Consider the following 15,578-nt stretch of genomic DNA (forward strand, 5'->3'; position numbering starts at 1 on the left):
GGGGGAATCGCTGTGGGGAGGGGGAAGGGCTGTGTATTAGGGAGGGGGCAGGGTGTTTCGGGGGGAAGGAGTGTGCAGAGGGGGCAGGGTGTGGGGGAAGGGGGCAGGGTGTGGGGGAATCGCTGTGGGGAGGGGGAAGGGCAGTGTGTGCGGGGAGGGGACAGTGTGTGAGGGGGGAAGGAGTGTGCAGAGGGGGTAGTGTGTGTGTGTGTGTGGGAAGGGGGCAGCGTGTGAGGGAAATCGCTGTGGGGAGCGGGAAGGGCAGTGTGTGTGTGTGGGGTGGGGGCTCTGTGTGTGTGTGTGCGGGGGGGAGCAGGACCGGCCGCGCACCGCTCCCCGCCGGGCCCGGGCGGGCCCGGACCTGCCCCGCCGCCCTTGCGGCCGCCCAGAGCCGGCGAGCCGGGCCCCGCGCACGGGCGGAGCCGCCGGGCTGGGATCCTCCCCCCGCCCCCGACGCGCGGCTCGCACGTCAGGAGCCGGAGCCGGAGGCAGCGCCCAGCCCCGCCGCTGCCAGAGGCTCGGCGGTTGCCGGACGGGGCGGACGGCGGCTCCCGGCGCAGCCCGGCTCCCGGGGGGAGCAGCGGGGGGGCGCCATGGCCGACGTGTTCGCGGGCCACGAGCCCGGCGCGGCCCCGGACGTGGTGCAGCGCTTCGCTCGCAAGGGAGCCCTGAGGCAGAAGAACGTGCACGAGGTGAAGGAGCATAAATTCACCGCGCGCTTCTTCAAGCAGCCCACGTTCTGCAGCCACTGCACCGACTTCATCTGGTGAGACGCCCCCCCGGACCCCCCCGTCCCTATAGCGCCCCCGGGCTGCCCCTGCCCTTTATACCGCCCCCCGGTCACCCCCTCCTGCAGCCCCTGCACCGACTTCATCTGGTGAGACGCCCCCCCGGACCCTCCCGTCCCTATAGCGCCCCCGGGCTGCCCCTGTCCTTTATACCGCCCCCCGGTCACCCCCTCCTGCAGCCCCTGCACCGACTTCATCTGGTGAGACGCCCCCCCGGACCCCCCCGTCCCTATAGCGCCCCCGGGCTGCCCCTGTCCTTTATACCGCCCCCCGGTCACCCCCTCCTGCAGCCCCTGCACCGACTTCATCTGGTGAGACGCCCCCCCGGACCCCCCCCGTCCCTACACCGCCCCGGGCTGCCCCTGTCCTTTATCCCGCCCCCCGGTCACCCCCTCCTGCAGCCCCTGCACCGACTTCATCTGGTGAGACGCCCCCCCGGACCCCCCCGTCCCTACACCGCCCCCGGGCTGCCCCTGTCCTTTATACCGCCCCCCGGTCACCCCCTCCTGCAGCCCCTGCACCGACTTCATCTGGTGAGACGCCCCCCCGGACCCCCCCGTCCCTACACCGCCCCCGGGCTGCCCCTGCCCCTCATACCGCCCCCCGGTCACCCCCTCCTGCAGCCCCTGCACCGACTTCATCTGGTGAGACGCCCCCCCGGACCCTCCCGTCCCTATAGCGCCCCCGGGCTGCCCCTGTCCTTTATACCGCCCCCCGGTCACCCCCTCCTGCAGCCCCTGCACCGACTTCATCTGGTGAGACGCCCCCCCGGACCCCCCGTCCCTACACCGCCCCCGGGCTGCCCCTGCCCCTTATACCGCCTCCTGGTCACCCCCGTCCTGCAGCCCCTGCACCGACTTCATCTGGTGAGACGCCCCCCCGGACCCCCCCCGTCCCTACACCGCCCCGGGCTGCCCCTGTCCTTTATCCCGCCCCCCGGTCACCCCCTCCTGCAGCCCCTGCACCGACTTCATCTGGTGAGACGCCCCCCCGGACCCCCCCGTCCCTACACCGCCCCCGGGCTGCCCCTGTCCTTTATACCGTCCCCCGGTCACCCCCTCCTGCAGCCCCTGCACCGACTTCATCTGGTGAGACGCCCCCCCGGACCCCCCCGTCCCTACACCGCCCCGGGCTGCCCCTGTCCTTTATCCCGCCCCCCGGTCACCCCCTCCTGCAGCCCCTGCACCGACTTCATCTGGTGAGACTCCCCCCCGGACCCCCCTGTCCCTACACCGCCCCCGGGCTGCCCCTGCCCCTTATACCGCCTCCTGGTCACCCCCCTCCTGCAGCCCCTGCACCGACTTCATCTGGTGAGACCCTCCCTCTGGACCCCTCTGTCCCTACACCGCCCCCGGGCTGCCCCTGCCCTTTATACCGCCCCCCGGTCACCCCCTCCTGCAGTCCCTGCACCGACTTCATCTGGTGAGACCCCCCCCTCTGGACCCCCGTCCCTACACCGCCCCCGGGCTGCCCCTGCCCCTTATACCGCCCCCCGGTCACCCCCTTCTGCAGCCCCTGCACCGACTTCATCTGGTGAGACGCCCCCCCGGACCCTCCCGTCCCTACACCGCCCCCGGGCTGCCCCTGCCCTGCCCCTGCTCCTTGCAACGCCCCCCGGTCACCCCCTTCTGCAGCCCCTGCACCGACTTCATCTGGTGAGATGCCCCCCCTGGACCCCCCCGTCCCTAAACCGCCCCCGGGCTGCCCCTGTCCTTTATACCGCCCCCCGGTCACCCCCCTTCTGCAGCCACTGCACCGACTTCATCTGGTGAGACGCCCCCCCGGACCCCCCCGTCCCTACACCGCCCCCGGGCTGCCCCTGTCCTTTATCCCGCCCCCCGGTCACCCCCTCCTGCAGCCCCTGCACCGACTTCATCTGGTGAGACGCCCCCCCGGACCCCCCCGTCCCTACACCGCCACCGAGCTGCCCCTGTCCTTTATACCGCCCCCCGGTCACCCCCTCCTGCAGCCACTGCACCGACTTCATCTGGTGAGACCCCCCCCTCTGGACCCCTCTGTCCCTATAGCGCCCCCGGGCTGCCCCTGCCCCTTATACCGCCCCCCGGTCACCCCCTCCTGCAGCCCCTGCACCGACTTCATCTGGTGAGACGCCCCCCCGGACCCCCCTGTCCCTACACCGCCCCCGGGCTGCCCCTGCCCCTCATACCGCCCCCCGGTCACCCCCTCCTGCAGCCCCTGAACCGACTTCATCTGGTGAGACGCCCCCCCGGACCCCCCTGTCCCTACACCGCCCCCGGGCTGCCCCTGTCCTTTATACCGCCCCCCGGTCACCCCCTCCTGCAGCCCCTGAACCGACTTCATCTGGTGAGACGCCCCCCCCGGACCCCCCCGTCCCTATAGCGCCCCCGAGCTGCCCCTGCCCTTTATACCGCCCCCCGGTCACCCCCTCCTGCAGCCCCTGCACCGACTTCATCTGGTGAGACCCTCCCTCTGGACCCCCCTGTCCCTACACCGCCCCCGGGCTGCCCCTGCCCTTTATACCGCCCCCCGGTCACCTCCTCCTGCAGCCCCTGCACCGACTTCATCTGGTGAGACCCTCCCTCTGGACCCCCCTGTCCCTACACCGCCCCCGGGCTGCCCCTGCCCCTTATACCGCCCCCCCGGTCACCCCCTCCTGCAGCCCCTGCACCGACTTCATCTGGTGAGACCCCCCCGGACCCCCCTGTCCCTGTACCGCCCCCGGGCTGCCCCTGCCCCTTATACCGCCTCCTGGTCACCCCCCTCCTGCAGCCCCTGCACCGACTTCATCTGGTGAGACCCCCCCTCTGGACCCCCCTGTCCCTACACCGCCCCCGGGCTGCCCCTGCCCTTTATACCGCCCCCCGGTCACCTCCTCCTGCAGCCCCTGCACCGACTTCATCTGGTGAGACGCCCCCCCGGACCCCCCCGTCCCTACACCGCCCCCGAGCTGCCCCTGCCCTTTATACCGCCCCCCGGTCACCCCCTCCTGCAGCCCCTGCACCGACTTCATCTGGTGAGACGCCCCCCCGGACCCCCCTGTCCCTACACCGCCCCCGGGCTGCCCCTGCCCTGCCCCTGCCCCTTATACCGCCCCCCGGTCACCCCCTTCTGCAGCCCCTGCACCGACTTCATCTGGTGAGACGCCCCCCCCCCGAACCCCCCCGTCCCTACACCGCCTCCGGGCTGCCCCTGCCCTTTATACCGCCTCCTGGTCACCCCCCTCCTGCAGCCACTGCACCAACTTCATCTGGTGAGACCCCCCCCGGACCCCCCCGTCCCTACACCGCCCCCGGGCTGCCCCTGCCCTTTATACCGCCCCCCGGTCACCCCCTCCTGCAGCCCCTGCACCGACTTCATCTGGTGAGACGACCCCCCCGTCCCTACACCGCCCCCCGGTCGCTCCTGCCCTTTATACCGCCCCCCGGTCACCCCCCTCCTGCAGCCCCTGCACCGACTTCATCCGGTGAGACGCCCCCCCGGACCCCCCCCGTCCCTATAGCGCCCCCGGGCTGCCCCTGTCCTTTATACCGCCCCCCGGTCACCCCCTCCTGCAGCCCCTGCACCGACTTCATCTGGTGAGACGCCGCCCCTGGACCCCCCCGTCCCTATAGTGCCCCTGGGCTGCCCCTGTCCTTTATACCGCCCCCCGGTCACCCCCTCCTGCAGCCCCTGCACCGATTTCATCTGGTGAGACGCCCCCCCTGGACCCCCCCGTCCCTATAGCGCCACCGGGCTGCCCCTGTCCTTTATACCGCCCCCCGGTCACCCCCTCCTGCAGCCCCTGCACCGACTTCATCTGGTGAGATGCCCCCTCCAAACCCCCCGTCCCTACACCGCCCCCGGGCTGCCCCTGCCCTGCCCCTGCTCCTTGCACCGCCCCCCGGTCACCCCCTCCTGCAGCCCCTGCACCGACTTCATCTGGTGAGACGCCCCCCCTGGACCCCCCCGTCCCTATAGCGCCACCGGGCTGCCCCTGCCCCTTGCACCGCCCCCCGGTCACCCCCTCCTGCAGCCCCTGCACCGACTTCATCTGGTGAGATGCCCCCTCCAAACCCCCCGTCCCTACACCGCCCCCGGGCTGCCCCTGCCCTGCCCCTGCTCCTTGCACCGCCCCCCGGTCACCCCCTCCTGCAGCCCCTGCACCGACTTCATCTGGTGAGACGCCCCCCATGGACCCCCCCGTCCCTATACCGCCCCCGGGCTGCCCCTGCCCCTTGCACCGCCCCCCGGTCACCCCCTCCTGCAGCCCCTGCACCGACTTCATCTGGTGAGACCCCCCCTCTGGACCCCCCTGTCCCTACACCGCCCCCGGGCTGCCCCTGCCCCTTATACCGCCCCCCTGGTCACCCCCTCCTGCAGCCCCTGCACCGACTTCATCTGGTGAGATGCCCCCTCGGACCCCCCCGTCCCTACACCGCCCCCGGGCTGCCCCTGCCCTTTATACCGCCCCCCGGTCACCCCCTCCTGCAGCCCCTGCACCGACTTCATCTGGTGAGACCCCCCCTCTGGACCCCCTGTCCCTACACCGCCCCCGGGCTGCCCCTGCCCCTTATACCGCCCCCCCGGTCACCCCCTCCTGCAGCCCCTGCACCGACTTCATCTGGTGAGACCCCCCCCTCTGGACCCCCTGTCCCTACACCGCCCCCGGGCTGCCCCTGCCCCTTATACCGCCCCCCCGGTCACCCCCTCCTGCAGCCCCTGCACCGACTTCATCTGGTGAGACCCCCCCTCTGGACCCCCCCGTCCCTACACCGCCCCCGGGCTGCCCCTGCCCCTCATACTGCCCCCCGGTCACCCCCTCCTGCAGCCCCTGCACCGACTTCATCTGGTGAGACCCCCCCTCTGGATCCCCCCGTCCCTATACCGCCCCCGGGCTGCCCCTGCCCCTTATACTGTCCCCCAGTCACCCCTCTCCTGCAGCCCCTGCACCGACTTCATCTGGTGAGACCCCCCCGTCCCTATAGTGCCCCTGGGCTGCCCCTGCCCCTGATACCGCCCTCCGGTCACCCCCCTCCTGCAGCCCCTGCACCGACTTCATCTGGTGAGAGACCCCCCCGGTACCCCCTCTGTCCCTATAGCGCCCCTGGGCTGCCCCTGCCCCTTATACCGCCCCCCCCGGTCTTCCCCCTTCTGCAGCCACTGCACCGACTTCATCTGGTGAGAGACCCCCCCCCCGTACCCCTCCGTCCCTACACCGCCCCTGGGCTGCCCCTGCCCCTTATACCGCCCTCCGGTCACCCCCCTCCTCAACCCCTGCACCGACTTCATCTGGTGAGAGCTGCAGGAGGGGATTGCGGGGGGGCGGTATAAGGGGCAGGGGCAGCACAGGGGTGGTATAGGGATGGGGGGTACAGAGTGGGGGGTCTCACCAGATGAAGACGGTGCAGTGGCTGCAGGAGAGGGGTGACCTCCCCCCCGTACCTCTCTGTCCCTACACCGCCCCTGCCCCTTATACCGCCCCCCCCCGTCACCCCCCTCCTGCAGCCCCTGCACCGACTTCATCTGGTGAGAGACCCCCCCTGTAACCCCCCCCGTCCCTATACCGCCCCTGGGCTGCCCCTGCCCCTTATATGACCCCCGGTCACCCCTCTCCTGCAGCCACTGCACTGACTTTATCTGGTGAGAGACCCCCTCTGTATCTCTCTTGGACAGCCCCTATCCCTATACCACCCCTGTGCTGCCCCTGCCCCTTATACCACCCTCTAGTCACCCCCCTCGTGCAGTTACTGCACTGACTTCATCTGGTGAGAGACCCCCTATGTACCTCTGTGCTGTCCCTTCCCCTATACCATCCCTGTACTGCTCCCTACCCCTATGCCTACTCCCATACTGCTCCCTGCCGCTCACACTGCCCTATACCGCCCCCCAGGCACCCACCTCCTGCACAGACTTCGTCTGGTGAGAGACCCCCTATACAATCCCTGCACTGCCCCCGTACTGCCCATGGCCCTATACTATCCCCGTATTGCTCCCTGCTATCTTCAACCCCCCCATACCGCCCCCCCAACAACCCTCCTCCTGCAGCCACTGCACTGACTTCATCTGGTGAGAGACCCCCAGTACTGCTCCTGTACCACCCTGTACTGCCCCTGCTCCTATACCACCCCTGTAGTGCTCCCTGCAGCTTACACCACCCTATAGTGTCCCCCAGGCAACCCTCTCCTGCAGCTACTGCACCGACTTCACCTGGTCAGAGACCCCTGCCCTGCTCCTGTACTGTCCTGCCCGTATACCACACCCATATTGCTTCCTGCCACTTACACCACCCAATATCACCCCTGGTCCCTGTACTATCCCAGCCACCCACCCTCCTGCTGCCACTGCACTGACTTCATCTGGTGAGAGACCCCTGTATATTGCTCCTATACCATCTCCTCCTGCAGCCATTGCACTGACGTCTTCTGGTGAGAGAGCCCCCCAATGCACCCCCCGCTCCCTATATCACCCCCCCCCACACACACTGCCCTCTTTGGTAGCCCTCTTCCTGCATCCACTGCACTGATTTCATCTGGTGAGACTCCCTGCTACCTTGCCTGTGCCATCTGTCCTCTCCCCCCATGATTCGGGATGCATCATGAACTACCCACCTCAGCCAGCCCTCCTTATGTTGCCACTGCACCTATTGAATTTGGTGAGAGACCCAACCGTACCACTTGTACCTTGCTGTTCCCACACCTTGCTAGGGAGGATTTCCTCCATGCCATATGCCTTCCCTCATATCTGATCACCTTAGGTAGGCCACGTAGTGCAGCCCTACTGCACTCATTTAATCCGAGTGACCTTCCTCCTCACCCCCCATATTGCCTCCACCACAACATATCTACGTATTTGCCCCGTTGCCCAGCACACCTTCTGCAGTTAGTACATTAACTTCATTTGGCGACTTCCCCAGTAATTTTCCTATAGGAATGCATTTTGCCCACATCCTGCAGCCACTGGTGACTCTTAACTGGGGAATCCCCTAGCTTGAACCCTGGGAACAACTCTACATTACCTCCCATTATATTCTCTGACCCGTGCCATAATGCACACGCACCCCTGTTTTGCAGCCATTGCACTTTGTTTTGTGAGTCTCTTCAGGAGACCATGCACCCTGGGGACTCCTGGGAAATGACCCTTGGGCAAGAAATGAACACTCCCTGCAGTCCTCTGATATGTATCCAACCCATGTTCTGCAGCCAGAGGATCAGCTTAATCTGGGGATAATCGCTTGGACTGTTCTCCATCCCCTAAACATCTGTTTCCCTATTGTGATACACGGAGCACACCCCATCTCCTCCAGACCACCATGCGTGTTTATCCCTCCTCCCCCAACCCAAGTTCTGGTGTCACTTCACTGATTTCATTTGCTGAGTCTCCCACATGTGCCCACTTTATCCTTCCTGGCATACATACATCTAATCTCATCCTGCCCAAGTTCTACAGCCACTGATTTAATCTGGTAAGGGACTTCCCAGCGTTTGCAACAATCTCAAGTAATTCAGCAAAACTTTTGTGGCCTTTTCATTATCTTTGTGATAGTTGCTGTTCCTGTGTTCCCTGTTGCTGCCTGTGGAGGGCAGGGAGACGAGAAAATAGATTGCAGCCGGTGCCTCTGGATTAGCAAGTCTAGGAAAGGCTGCTGAGAGACAAAGAGAACAAAATAATCAAATTAGAGGTCTGCTCGGGCTTAATTTTAAAGCCTGACCAGAACGCAACCTAGGCACAAACCTGACCCGAGCATGTCGAGTCCTTTTTAGATCCAACCTGGACCCGACACTTCCCTCCAAACCGGTGTCAGGGCTGCCTCCACCTCGTACTTGGGGTTCAGTTGGGTAGTGGCTTCTCACTTCTCGTGCCTGTGAATCCTCTCCGGCCGTCTCCTGCCCATGGGGTCAGCACAGTGGCAGGTGTGTGCCCTGCCGCTGCTGCCTGGCTGCGCTGCGGAGTGAGATGTGCTGTGACTCGTGAGTGCAGTCTGCAGCATTCACAGCACAGTGAGGTGGTGGTGGTTGGCAGGGGTGGGGCACACAGCTGCTGCAGCACCGACCTCACAGCAGGAGGAGATGATCAGAGCCTACCTGACCAGACCTGAATCCGAGAGGATTGGTTCTTTTCAGACCCAACCTGATGGACTCAAACCTGATACTGGGAATTGGGTCCCGGGTAGGTTGCAAGGCTCTACAACAAACCGTTCAGGATCCAGAAGCAAAAACTGAATAGTTAGTCCCTGTCATGTGCTTGGCCAAGTGGTGTACTCCGCTCGCTCATAACCTATGCCAGACAGGGCAATTTCAGTGTGTGCTTGCATGTGGTTGGCTTAGCTGCATTGTAGGGGGAGGGATAGCTCAGTGGTTTGAGCACTGGCCTGCTAAACCCAGGGTTGTGAGTTCAATCCTTGAGGGGGCCATTTAGGGATCGGGGCAAAAATTGGGGATTGGTTCTGCTTTGAGCAGGGGGTTGGACTAGATGACCTCCTGAGGTCACTTCCAACCCTGAGATTCTATGATTCTATACCCTCTGCTAAGAAGGGCAAAAATGAGTAGTGTGCAGGCTGATCCCCCGTGACCTGAGCTGGATGAGACAGTGGGAATGGGTGGGACACTTGGCTCACTTGTAAATTATATACATTCATGTGCTTCCTTCTCTTTTTGTTGCATACTACAACTTGTGTGGAGAGAGGAAAGACTTGGGGGCTTATCTTCAAATTTGTAGAGCAGCCACCCTTCCCACTGGTGTTAGTGAGAGCGGTGGTGATCTGAGCACTGCTGAAAGGAAGGTCTGTTGTTCCTTGAGGCTCAGCCGTGTGAGAAGATGGTGAGGGGAAGGCATGCAACTGGCTGTGTGCACGCTGCACTTGGCTGGCTCCCTCAGCATGCACTGGGCAGCATGATCCTTGGCCTACTGTACATTCCCAGTTTCTCTCTTTGTACTGCATGCTTTAACTTGGATGCTGTGGAAGAGAGAGACTGATGCTATTAGCAAACACAGTAAAATGCGTGAGAGGGGAGCATGCAACAAACTGTTGAAAATATATGCGGGGAGGAGTGGCTGAAATGGACATCGGCAGACTGTAGATCAGTGGTCCCCAACCTTTCTGTGGGAATAGCATATTCCTTTTCCCAGAAGACTGTGGCTGGCGCCAGACACCCCGCCACTGAAATGCAGCCGAGAAACGGCAACGCTTCTTGGTGGCATTTCGGCGGGCAGTTCTCCGGTGGCCACGCTCGGCGGCAGCATTTCGGCAGGTTGGTGTCCTGCGGGCGCACACAATTGCCCCGCTGGGCGCCATTGTGCCTGCGGGCACCACATTGGGGACCCCTGCTGTAGAATGATGTAAAAGGGAAAAATAAGTTCTGGCTTCTCACACTATCACAATTGGAGGGGTATTGCAAAACCCTTCATTGTAAAAGTAGAAGAATTTAAAAACTGCTTTAAAATAAATCCAAAAAGAGTGAGACTTGGCAGGTGTGAAAGAATGCTGCAGGGTTTATTGCCAGCATGTATTGGTACAGATAAATAATGCAGTTTTTAAAAACAATACCGCCCTGATAAAAGGCACCTGATTACAGGATGTATTTGAAAGTGCAAGGATATCCTGTTGTTGACAGGTGGCAAGAGTAGTTGTACGCTGTGGTCTTTCCTTGCTAGTAAGTCTAGGAAGCTCTTAAATGTTCTTCAAAGACAGCATGCAGCTGCTTGAGTACATTTTTTTTTTCATTATTGTTTAAAGTCAGATGCAATGTTGGGTGCTTTTGTACCAAAAACATGGCAAGTATGGTATCTTCAGAGGTCATTAAATGGACACCTAACTGTTGCATCCCCATAACAATTTCCAGTTGAGGGGTAAAAATCAAGAATGTGATTGTTATTAAACATTTGGAGGTGTGAATAAAGAACATGTAATACTTCAGTGGAATGAAGTTCCTCTCCAAATGTGTGTGGGTTTTTTTTTTAAATTAAACTTGATGATCTTAATATTGAACTAGGTAGCAGTTTCTTATTTAGACTTGCCAAATTTGTTTAAAGGAAATTCTGCCCAAGGTTTGACTTATTTTGTGAAATTTTGGATTAAAAAAAGATTCATTACACTATAGATTGCATAGAACAGACTTGGAATGTGAACTAGTGTCTTTCAGTACAAACCACGAAGAAAGGATGCATTCTCAGTTTAGCTGTTCAAAGAACACTGTTGTCTTGAAATCTAATCACCTAACAAAATAAAGAAACAACCTAAAAGTAGTTTCAGGTTCTGTGTCCAGCCTTAGTCCTGTTGTCCGTTTTGGTGGTTTTACAATTATATTTGTATATTTTAGAAAAACAAAAACAATTTTTCTCTCCTGTGTTATGGAGTGAAAGACCCACACGAACAGGGAAACAGTGAAAAGACTGTATGCCAAGTATTGTCAAATATACTCAGAGTAAATAAACAAATACAATTTTATAATCTTTCCAGTACCATGATCTTAGATGTCACTTGTAATAACAGAATGAAAAATATTTCAGGGAAAACTGTAAATTGTTTTGTAAAGTTGAGTGTCCCTTTAATGTCAACTTTAATTTGAACTAAATTTTTACTGAAGTTACATGAGGTTTCTCTAAATGATTTTTTTCTCTAAATCACAATAAATGTTTGGATATGAGGAAGAGATGTTATTGTTATTTAATCAATTTTGTAGCTAAACTTCATACTTATTTTTGCTAAAGGGAGCTGTATTGGATGTAATGGCTTTGCTGGATGTTTGTTGTAATTTGGTTTTATTTTCTCAGAAAAAACACTATTACCTCAGATTAAAAAACATCCTCAAAAGAGAGAATGTAGAGAGCGTGTGGTTTCAGAGTAGCAGCCGTGTTAGTCTGTATCCGCAAAAAAAAAAGAGGAGTACTTGTGGCACCTTAGAGACTCACGAAAGCTTATGCTCAAATAAATTTGTTAGTCTCTAAGGTGCCACAAGTACTCCTTTTTTTTAGTGTGTGTGTGTAAATGAGTACTGAAAACAATTTTTTTTTTTTTTGATGGAGAGAAAACTCCATGTCAAAATTAAAAATGAGATGGTGATTTTTGTGAGCTTTAATACATTATTAAACTCTGGGTACAATAGCTAATACTATGTACGTGTTTAAATCATTGTTTCAAACAATGATAGCTTATTAATAGAATTATTTTTAAAAGATTAGAATTACAATAGTTATTAAAGCAGCGGCCATTATTAATTTATTTTCTTTGTGTTAGGTGAATATTCTTTGTAATAGCCCCAAAACAACCATTGTCAAACCCCTTACTGTACATCTGTCTCCTGACCATCCTGCAGTCGCTGTTTTATATAGTTGAATTTTAGTATGCATATTGAGATTTATCTTAGAATCCAACTGTGGTTCTTTTTATAGCTCTCTAGCAGTTGGAGTATTTATAATATTGTAAGTATACACATGGCATGGAGTGAATTGTAACATTATGTAATATTCACAGATGACAATAATTGTGGATCCAAAATTGCTTGTAAAATAAAATTAAAATAATGGTTTGCCAGAAAATGAAATTACATAGCTGGAATCTACTGCTATTCTCATATTTGAAATAGATGGGTTAATGCTTTGTTTTGTATTATAAAAGCTGTTGCTTTCTTAGCAAAACCTGAAATCATGTAGTTTAATATGAGGTTTTTTATTATAGTAGGTTAGTGGGAAGAAGCAATAACTAAATTATGTTAAGACAGTGTTTGTCTTTTTCCCTTACAGGGGATTTGGGAAACAAGGATTTCAGTGCCAAGGTAAGCCACAAATAGTTTATTGATTGGCATACAGTGTTACACTTCATTTTAAATCCAGCCAAAGGTTGAAAGGTAGAGCAAGAAGGAAACAAACAGCAGGAAAAGCTATGCAAGTGATCTGTCCTTGTGTACATTGAAAAGGATTAGAATTGTTTAATTAAGATTTTTAAAAAATGTGAAATATGCAAATCAGCTTTTTTTGACAGTTTCCTCAAATTAAATGTCATAATCTGCATACAATGCAGCCTCTAACCTTTTACAAAAAGAATGTTTATGCAATTTATATCTTACAGAGAACATTTTTTTTTTTTTTTTGGTTGGGAGGTGCTGCATGTGGGGGTGTATTTGGAAAATGAAATAATCTTTTAGTCTTACGGATTTTCTTTCATGTCCCAATCTTTGTTTTTAATCTTCATCCCTTTTACCTATAAATTCAGGTGGACCATTGGTTTGAACTCTGTTTTAATCAACACAAAGGATCACTCTGTGGTGTAGAGTACAATTAAGAAACCCCCAAACAATAAAAGGCATGTAATTAATTCCCAGTCAGCAGAGCTAGCAATTATTGTAATAATGTGAACTGATAACAGTTGGAAGTTATATTAGGATAGCTATATTAAAACTCATTTCATGCTACGTTCTGTTATAGGCTTTATAAACTGCACCATTGTCATATTCATTCAGTATTTATTCAAGTTAGCAATAGTTTTCTTTATCTACTTTATACATATTATCTTTACCTTTTAATAGACATCAGAATGCTGTAACTTCTTATAATTTATCTGTCCTATTGCTGCTGCATGTGTACTGAGTAGTTAGCCTTCTGGCTCTTTCGCTCATTACACTTTCTATGATTGTTTGCTAATGCTTTAAACCAAATTTTTCTATCCTCAATACTAATTTTATTTATTAAGTAGGAAAATGAGCACACTGTTAGTTGTGGTAATTTCATGGCAGGGCTATTTTGAGGTTAGCTGGCACTTTTAAAAGTAAATCCTTTCTCATTTTTCTTTCATGTAGTGTTGTTAGTGGAAGCACAAGTGACTACAGTACATCCTATATTCCCCTTTCTTAAAAAATGTAGCCTATATTTTGCCTGTTGTCCACTATCTAAGCATATTTTTACCATAGAATTTACACATGAAAAAAAACCTTGTTACTTTTAACCCTCCTGCTATCCCTATGTCTTGTTGCTCTTTGTAAGTCATAGATCTAGTATCATACTGCCAAATCTTTAGTGGAGTGACTCTCTTTGTTCCATTAAAGACGCTGAAATTCGGCCTCTAGTGAAGGAATTCTTTAAATGTTGAACACGGGAAGTTCCCTGCACTACATAGATTTTACAAAAATTAAGTAAGAATGTGGGGTGAGAATGTTCTCCATTCATTTTGTATTTGTTTTAGTGATGAACCTTTAAAAATTCAGTTGGTAAGGAAGTACACTTTTTATGTGTTGCCTTACTATGACATTTGCATGTTCTTTTTCTGGTGTACTTCACCATTATGGACCCTGAGCATGTCAAGTATTTAATATGCTGAAATTTTAAGGCCTCACTGATTGCTCCCTTCATTGCATTTTACTGATAGAAGCTGGTTGAGCACCTCGGGAAGCTTCAAGTATGTGAATGGTTGTGTATGCTCAGTGTTTGGCAAGGAGGAGGGTAAGAGCATGGGAATGAACTAGCTCTGAAGCGCGTATGTTATACTCCTTCTCAAATATTTAAAAAAACTAGGAACAAGATGGATAAAATAAATCAAGTTTAAAATCTTTTCAAACTTTCTCATAAGCCTGCCTTTAACTATATGGGGTTAGGAGAAAACTTTCCTTGTGTTATTCCATAATTGCTTATTGCAGAGTTTGTTGCATCTTTTTCTTAAGCAGCTGATACTTGCAGTTATCCACCAATGATACAGGACTAGATGGACTATTGTCAGATTTAGTATGGCAATTCCTGTTTCCAGTGTCTTATCTTTTGGGAGGGTTTCTCCTACTACACTTACCAGTCTGAGCGTAGGGTTAATTTTAATTTTCCAAGAAGAGGCGTATTTGGTAAGGAATGATGTTTATCCTAGGAGGTAAAGATGAGAGTTTGATCTTGTCTAATCTCCAAGACATTGTCTTGGCACTGGCAACAGTGGGGGATTTCGTGCTCTGGAAGTAATTTTTTTCTGGAGCCTGAAGATGTTCTTGTGCATCCAAGCTGTATTTCTTTGCATTTACACTACTGGAGGATACTCTGGACAGTGCATTTGGACTCTGCTCTTACATGGTCGAAAGTAATAAAGAACGTGATCATTTAAAAAAAATTCTCATCTTTATCATGGTTGCTAATGCCATAAAATACATTTCTTCATTCTCAGTGTTGTTTGTCTGTGTGTTAGTGCACCAATCACGGTGGTGTCTGATCTCTCCTACTATAATATTTAAATGAAGAACTTTGCTGTTTGCTGATCCAGATTAAAGTGAAACCATATTAATTAGAAATACCACCAGGAGTTGTCCTTGAATCTTAAATCACTCTCTTTGATGACAGTTGGGTGGGTGCTGCACTTCAGCTGTCTGACTTGAATCATAGTTCTTTAGTTCAAAAACAGTTCTTCTATAGATAGAAAATTAATTGTTCATTTCTTTCTCTCCTCCCTCCTTTCTCATGCCTCTCTCTGACCCTTAATAATAAAGGAAAAGGGTTATGTTTGAGGACAGACTGCTTAACTGTAGCATCCGTGCAACTCTGAAATGCAGGATTAATTGGAAACTTCAGGCCAGGCCATGGTGTTATTAACCTAAGTGAATAAGTGAGAAAGTTTTGCTGAATCTGAGGACATTAAATAAGAATGTAAAGGGGAAAATAGGAAAAGAAAAGTAGAAAAATACTGAACGATAGGCAGATGAAAATGGAAGCCCAAGAATAAAAGTGGGCCTTTCACCTCCTGGCAGCTAATGCAAAATAAAGTAATAAATTTTATCTTAATTATGTAGTCCTTTAAAAACATGTGTGTCTGTCACATCTTGTGTGATGAGGGATTTTGTTTACTGTAATGTTGCTAAAAAAACATTC

The 15,578-nt window shown here is 54.1% G+C and overlaps 1 protein-coding gene across 2 annotated transcripts in view; it reads left to right on the forward strand.

Moving 5' to 3' along the window:
* The first annotated feature begins 473 nt into the window (after nt 1–473).
* The window catches only part of PRKCA (protein kinase C alpha), a 315,613-nt gene continuing 300,508 nt past the window's right edge, over nt 474–15,578 (forward strand). Inside the window, exons 1-2 of one of the 2 annotated variants that reach the window (XM_037914357.2) lie at nt 474–766; nt 12,489–12,520. In XM_037914357.2, the coding sequence (XP_037770285.1) occupies nt 594–766; nt 12,489–12,520 (205 nt within the window). In that variant the 5' untranslated portion in view covers nt 474–593. The remainder of the gene's footprint in view (nt 767–12,488; nt 12,521–15,578) is intronic. The other variant, XM_037914354.2, reaches the window with a different exon arrangement.

The sequence above is a fragment of the Chelonia mydas genome, chromosome 14 (genome assembly GCF_015237465.2).
Source record: "Chelonia mydas isolate rCheMyd1 chromosome 14, rCheMyd1.pri.v2, whole genome shotgun sequence".
NCBI lineage: Eukaryota > Metazoa > Chordata > Testudines > Cheloniidae > Chelonia > Chelonia mydas.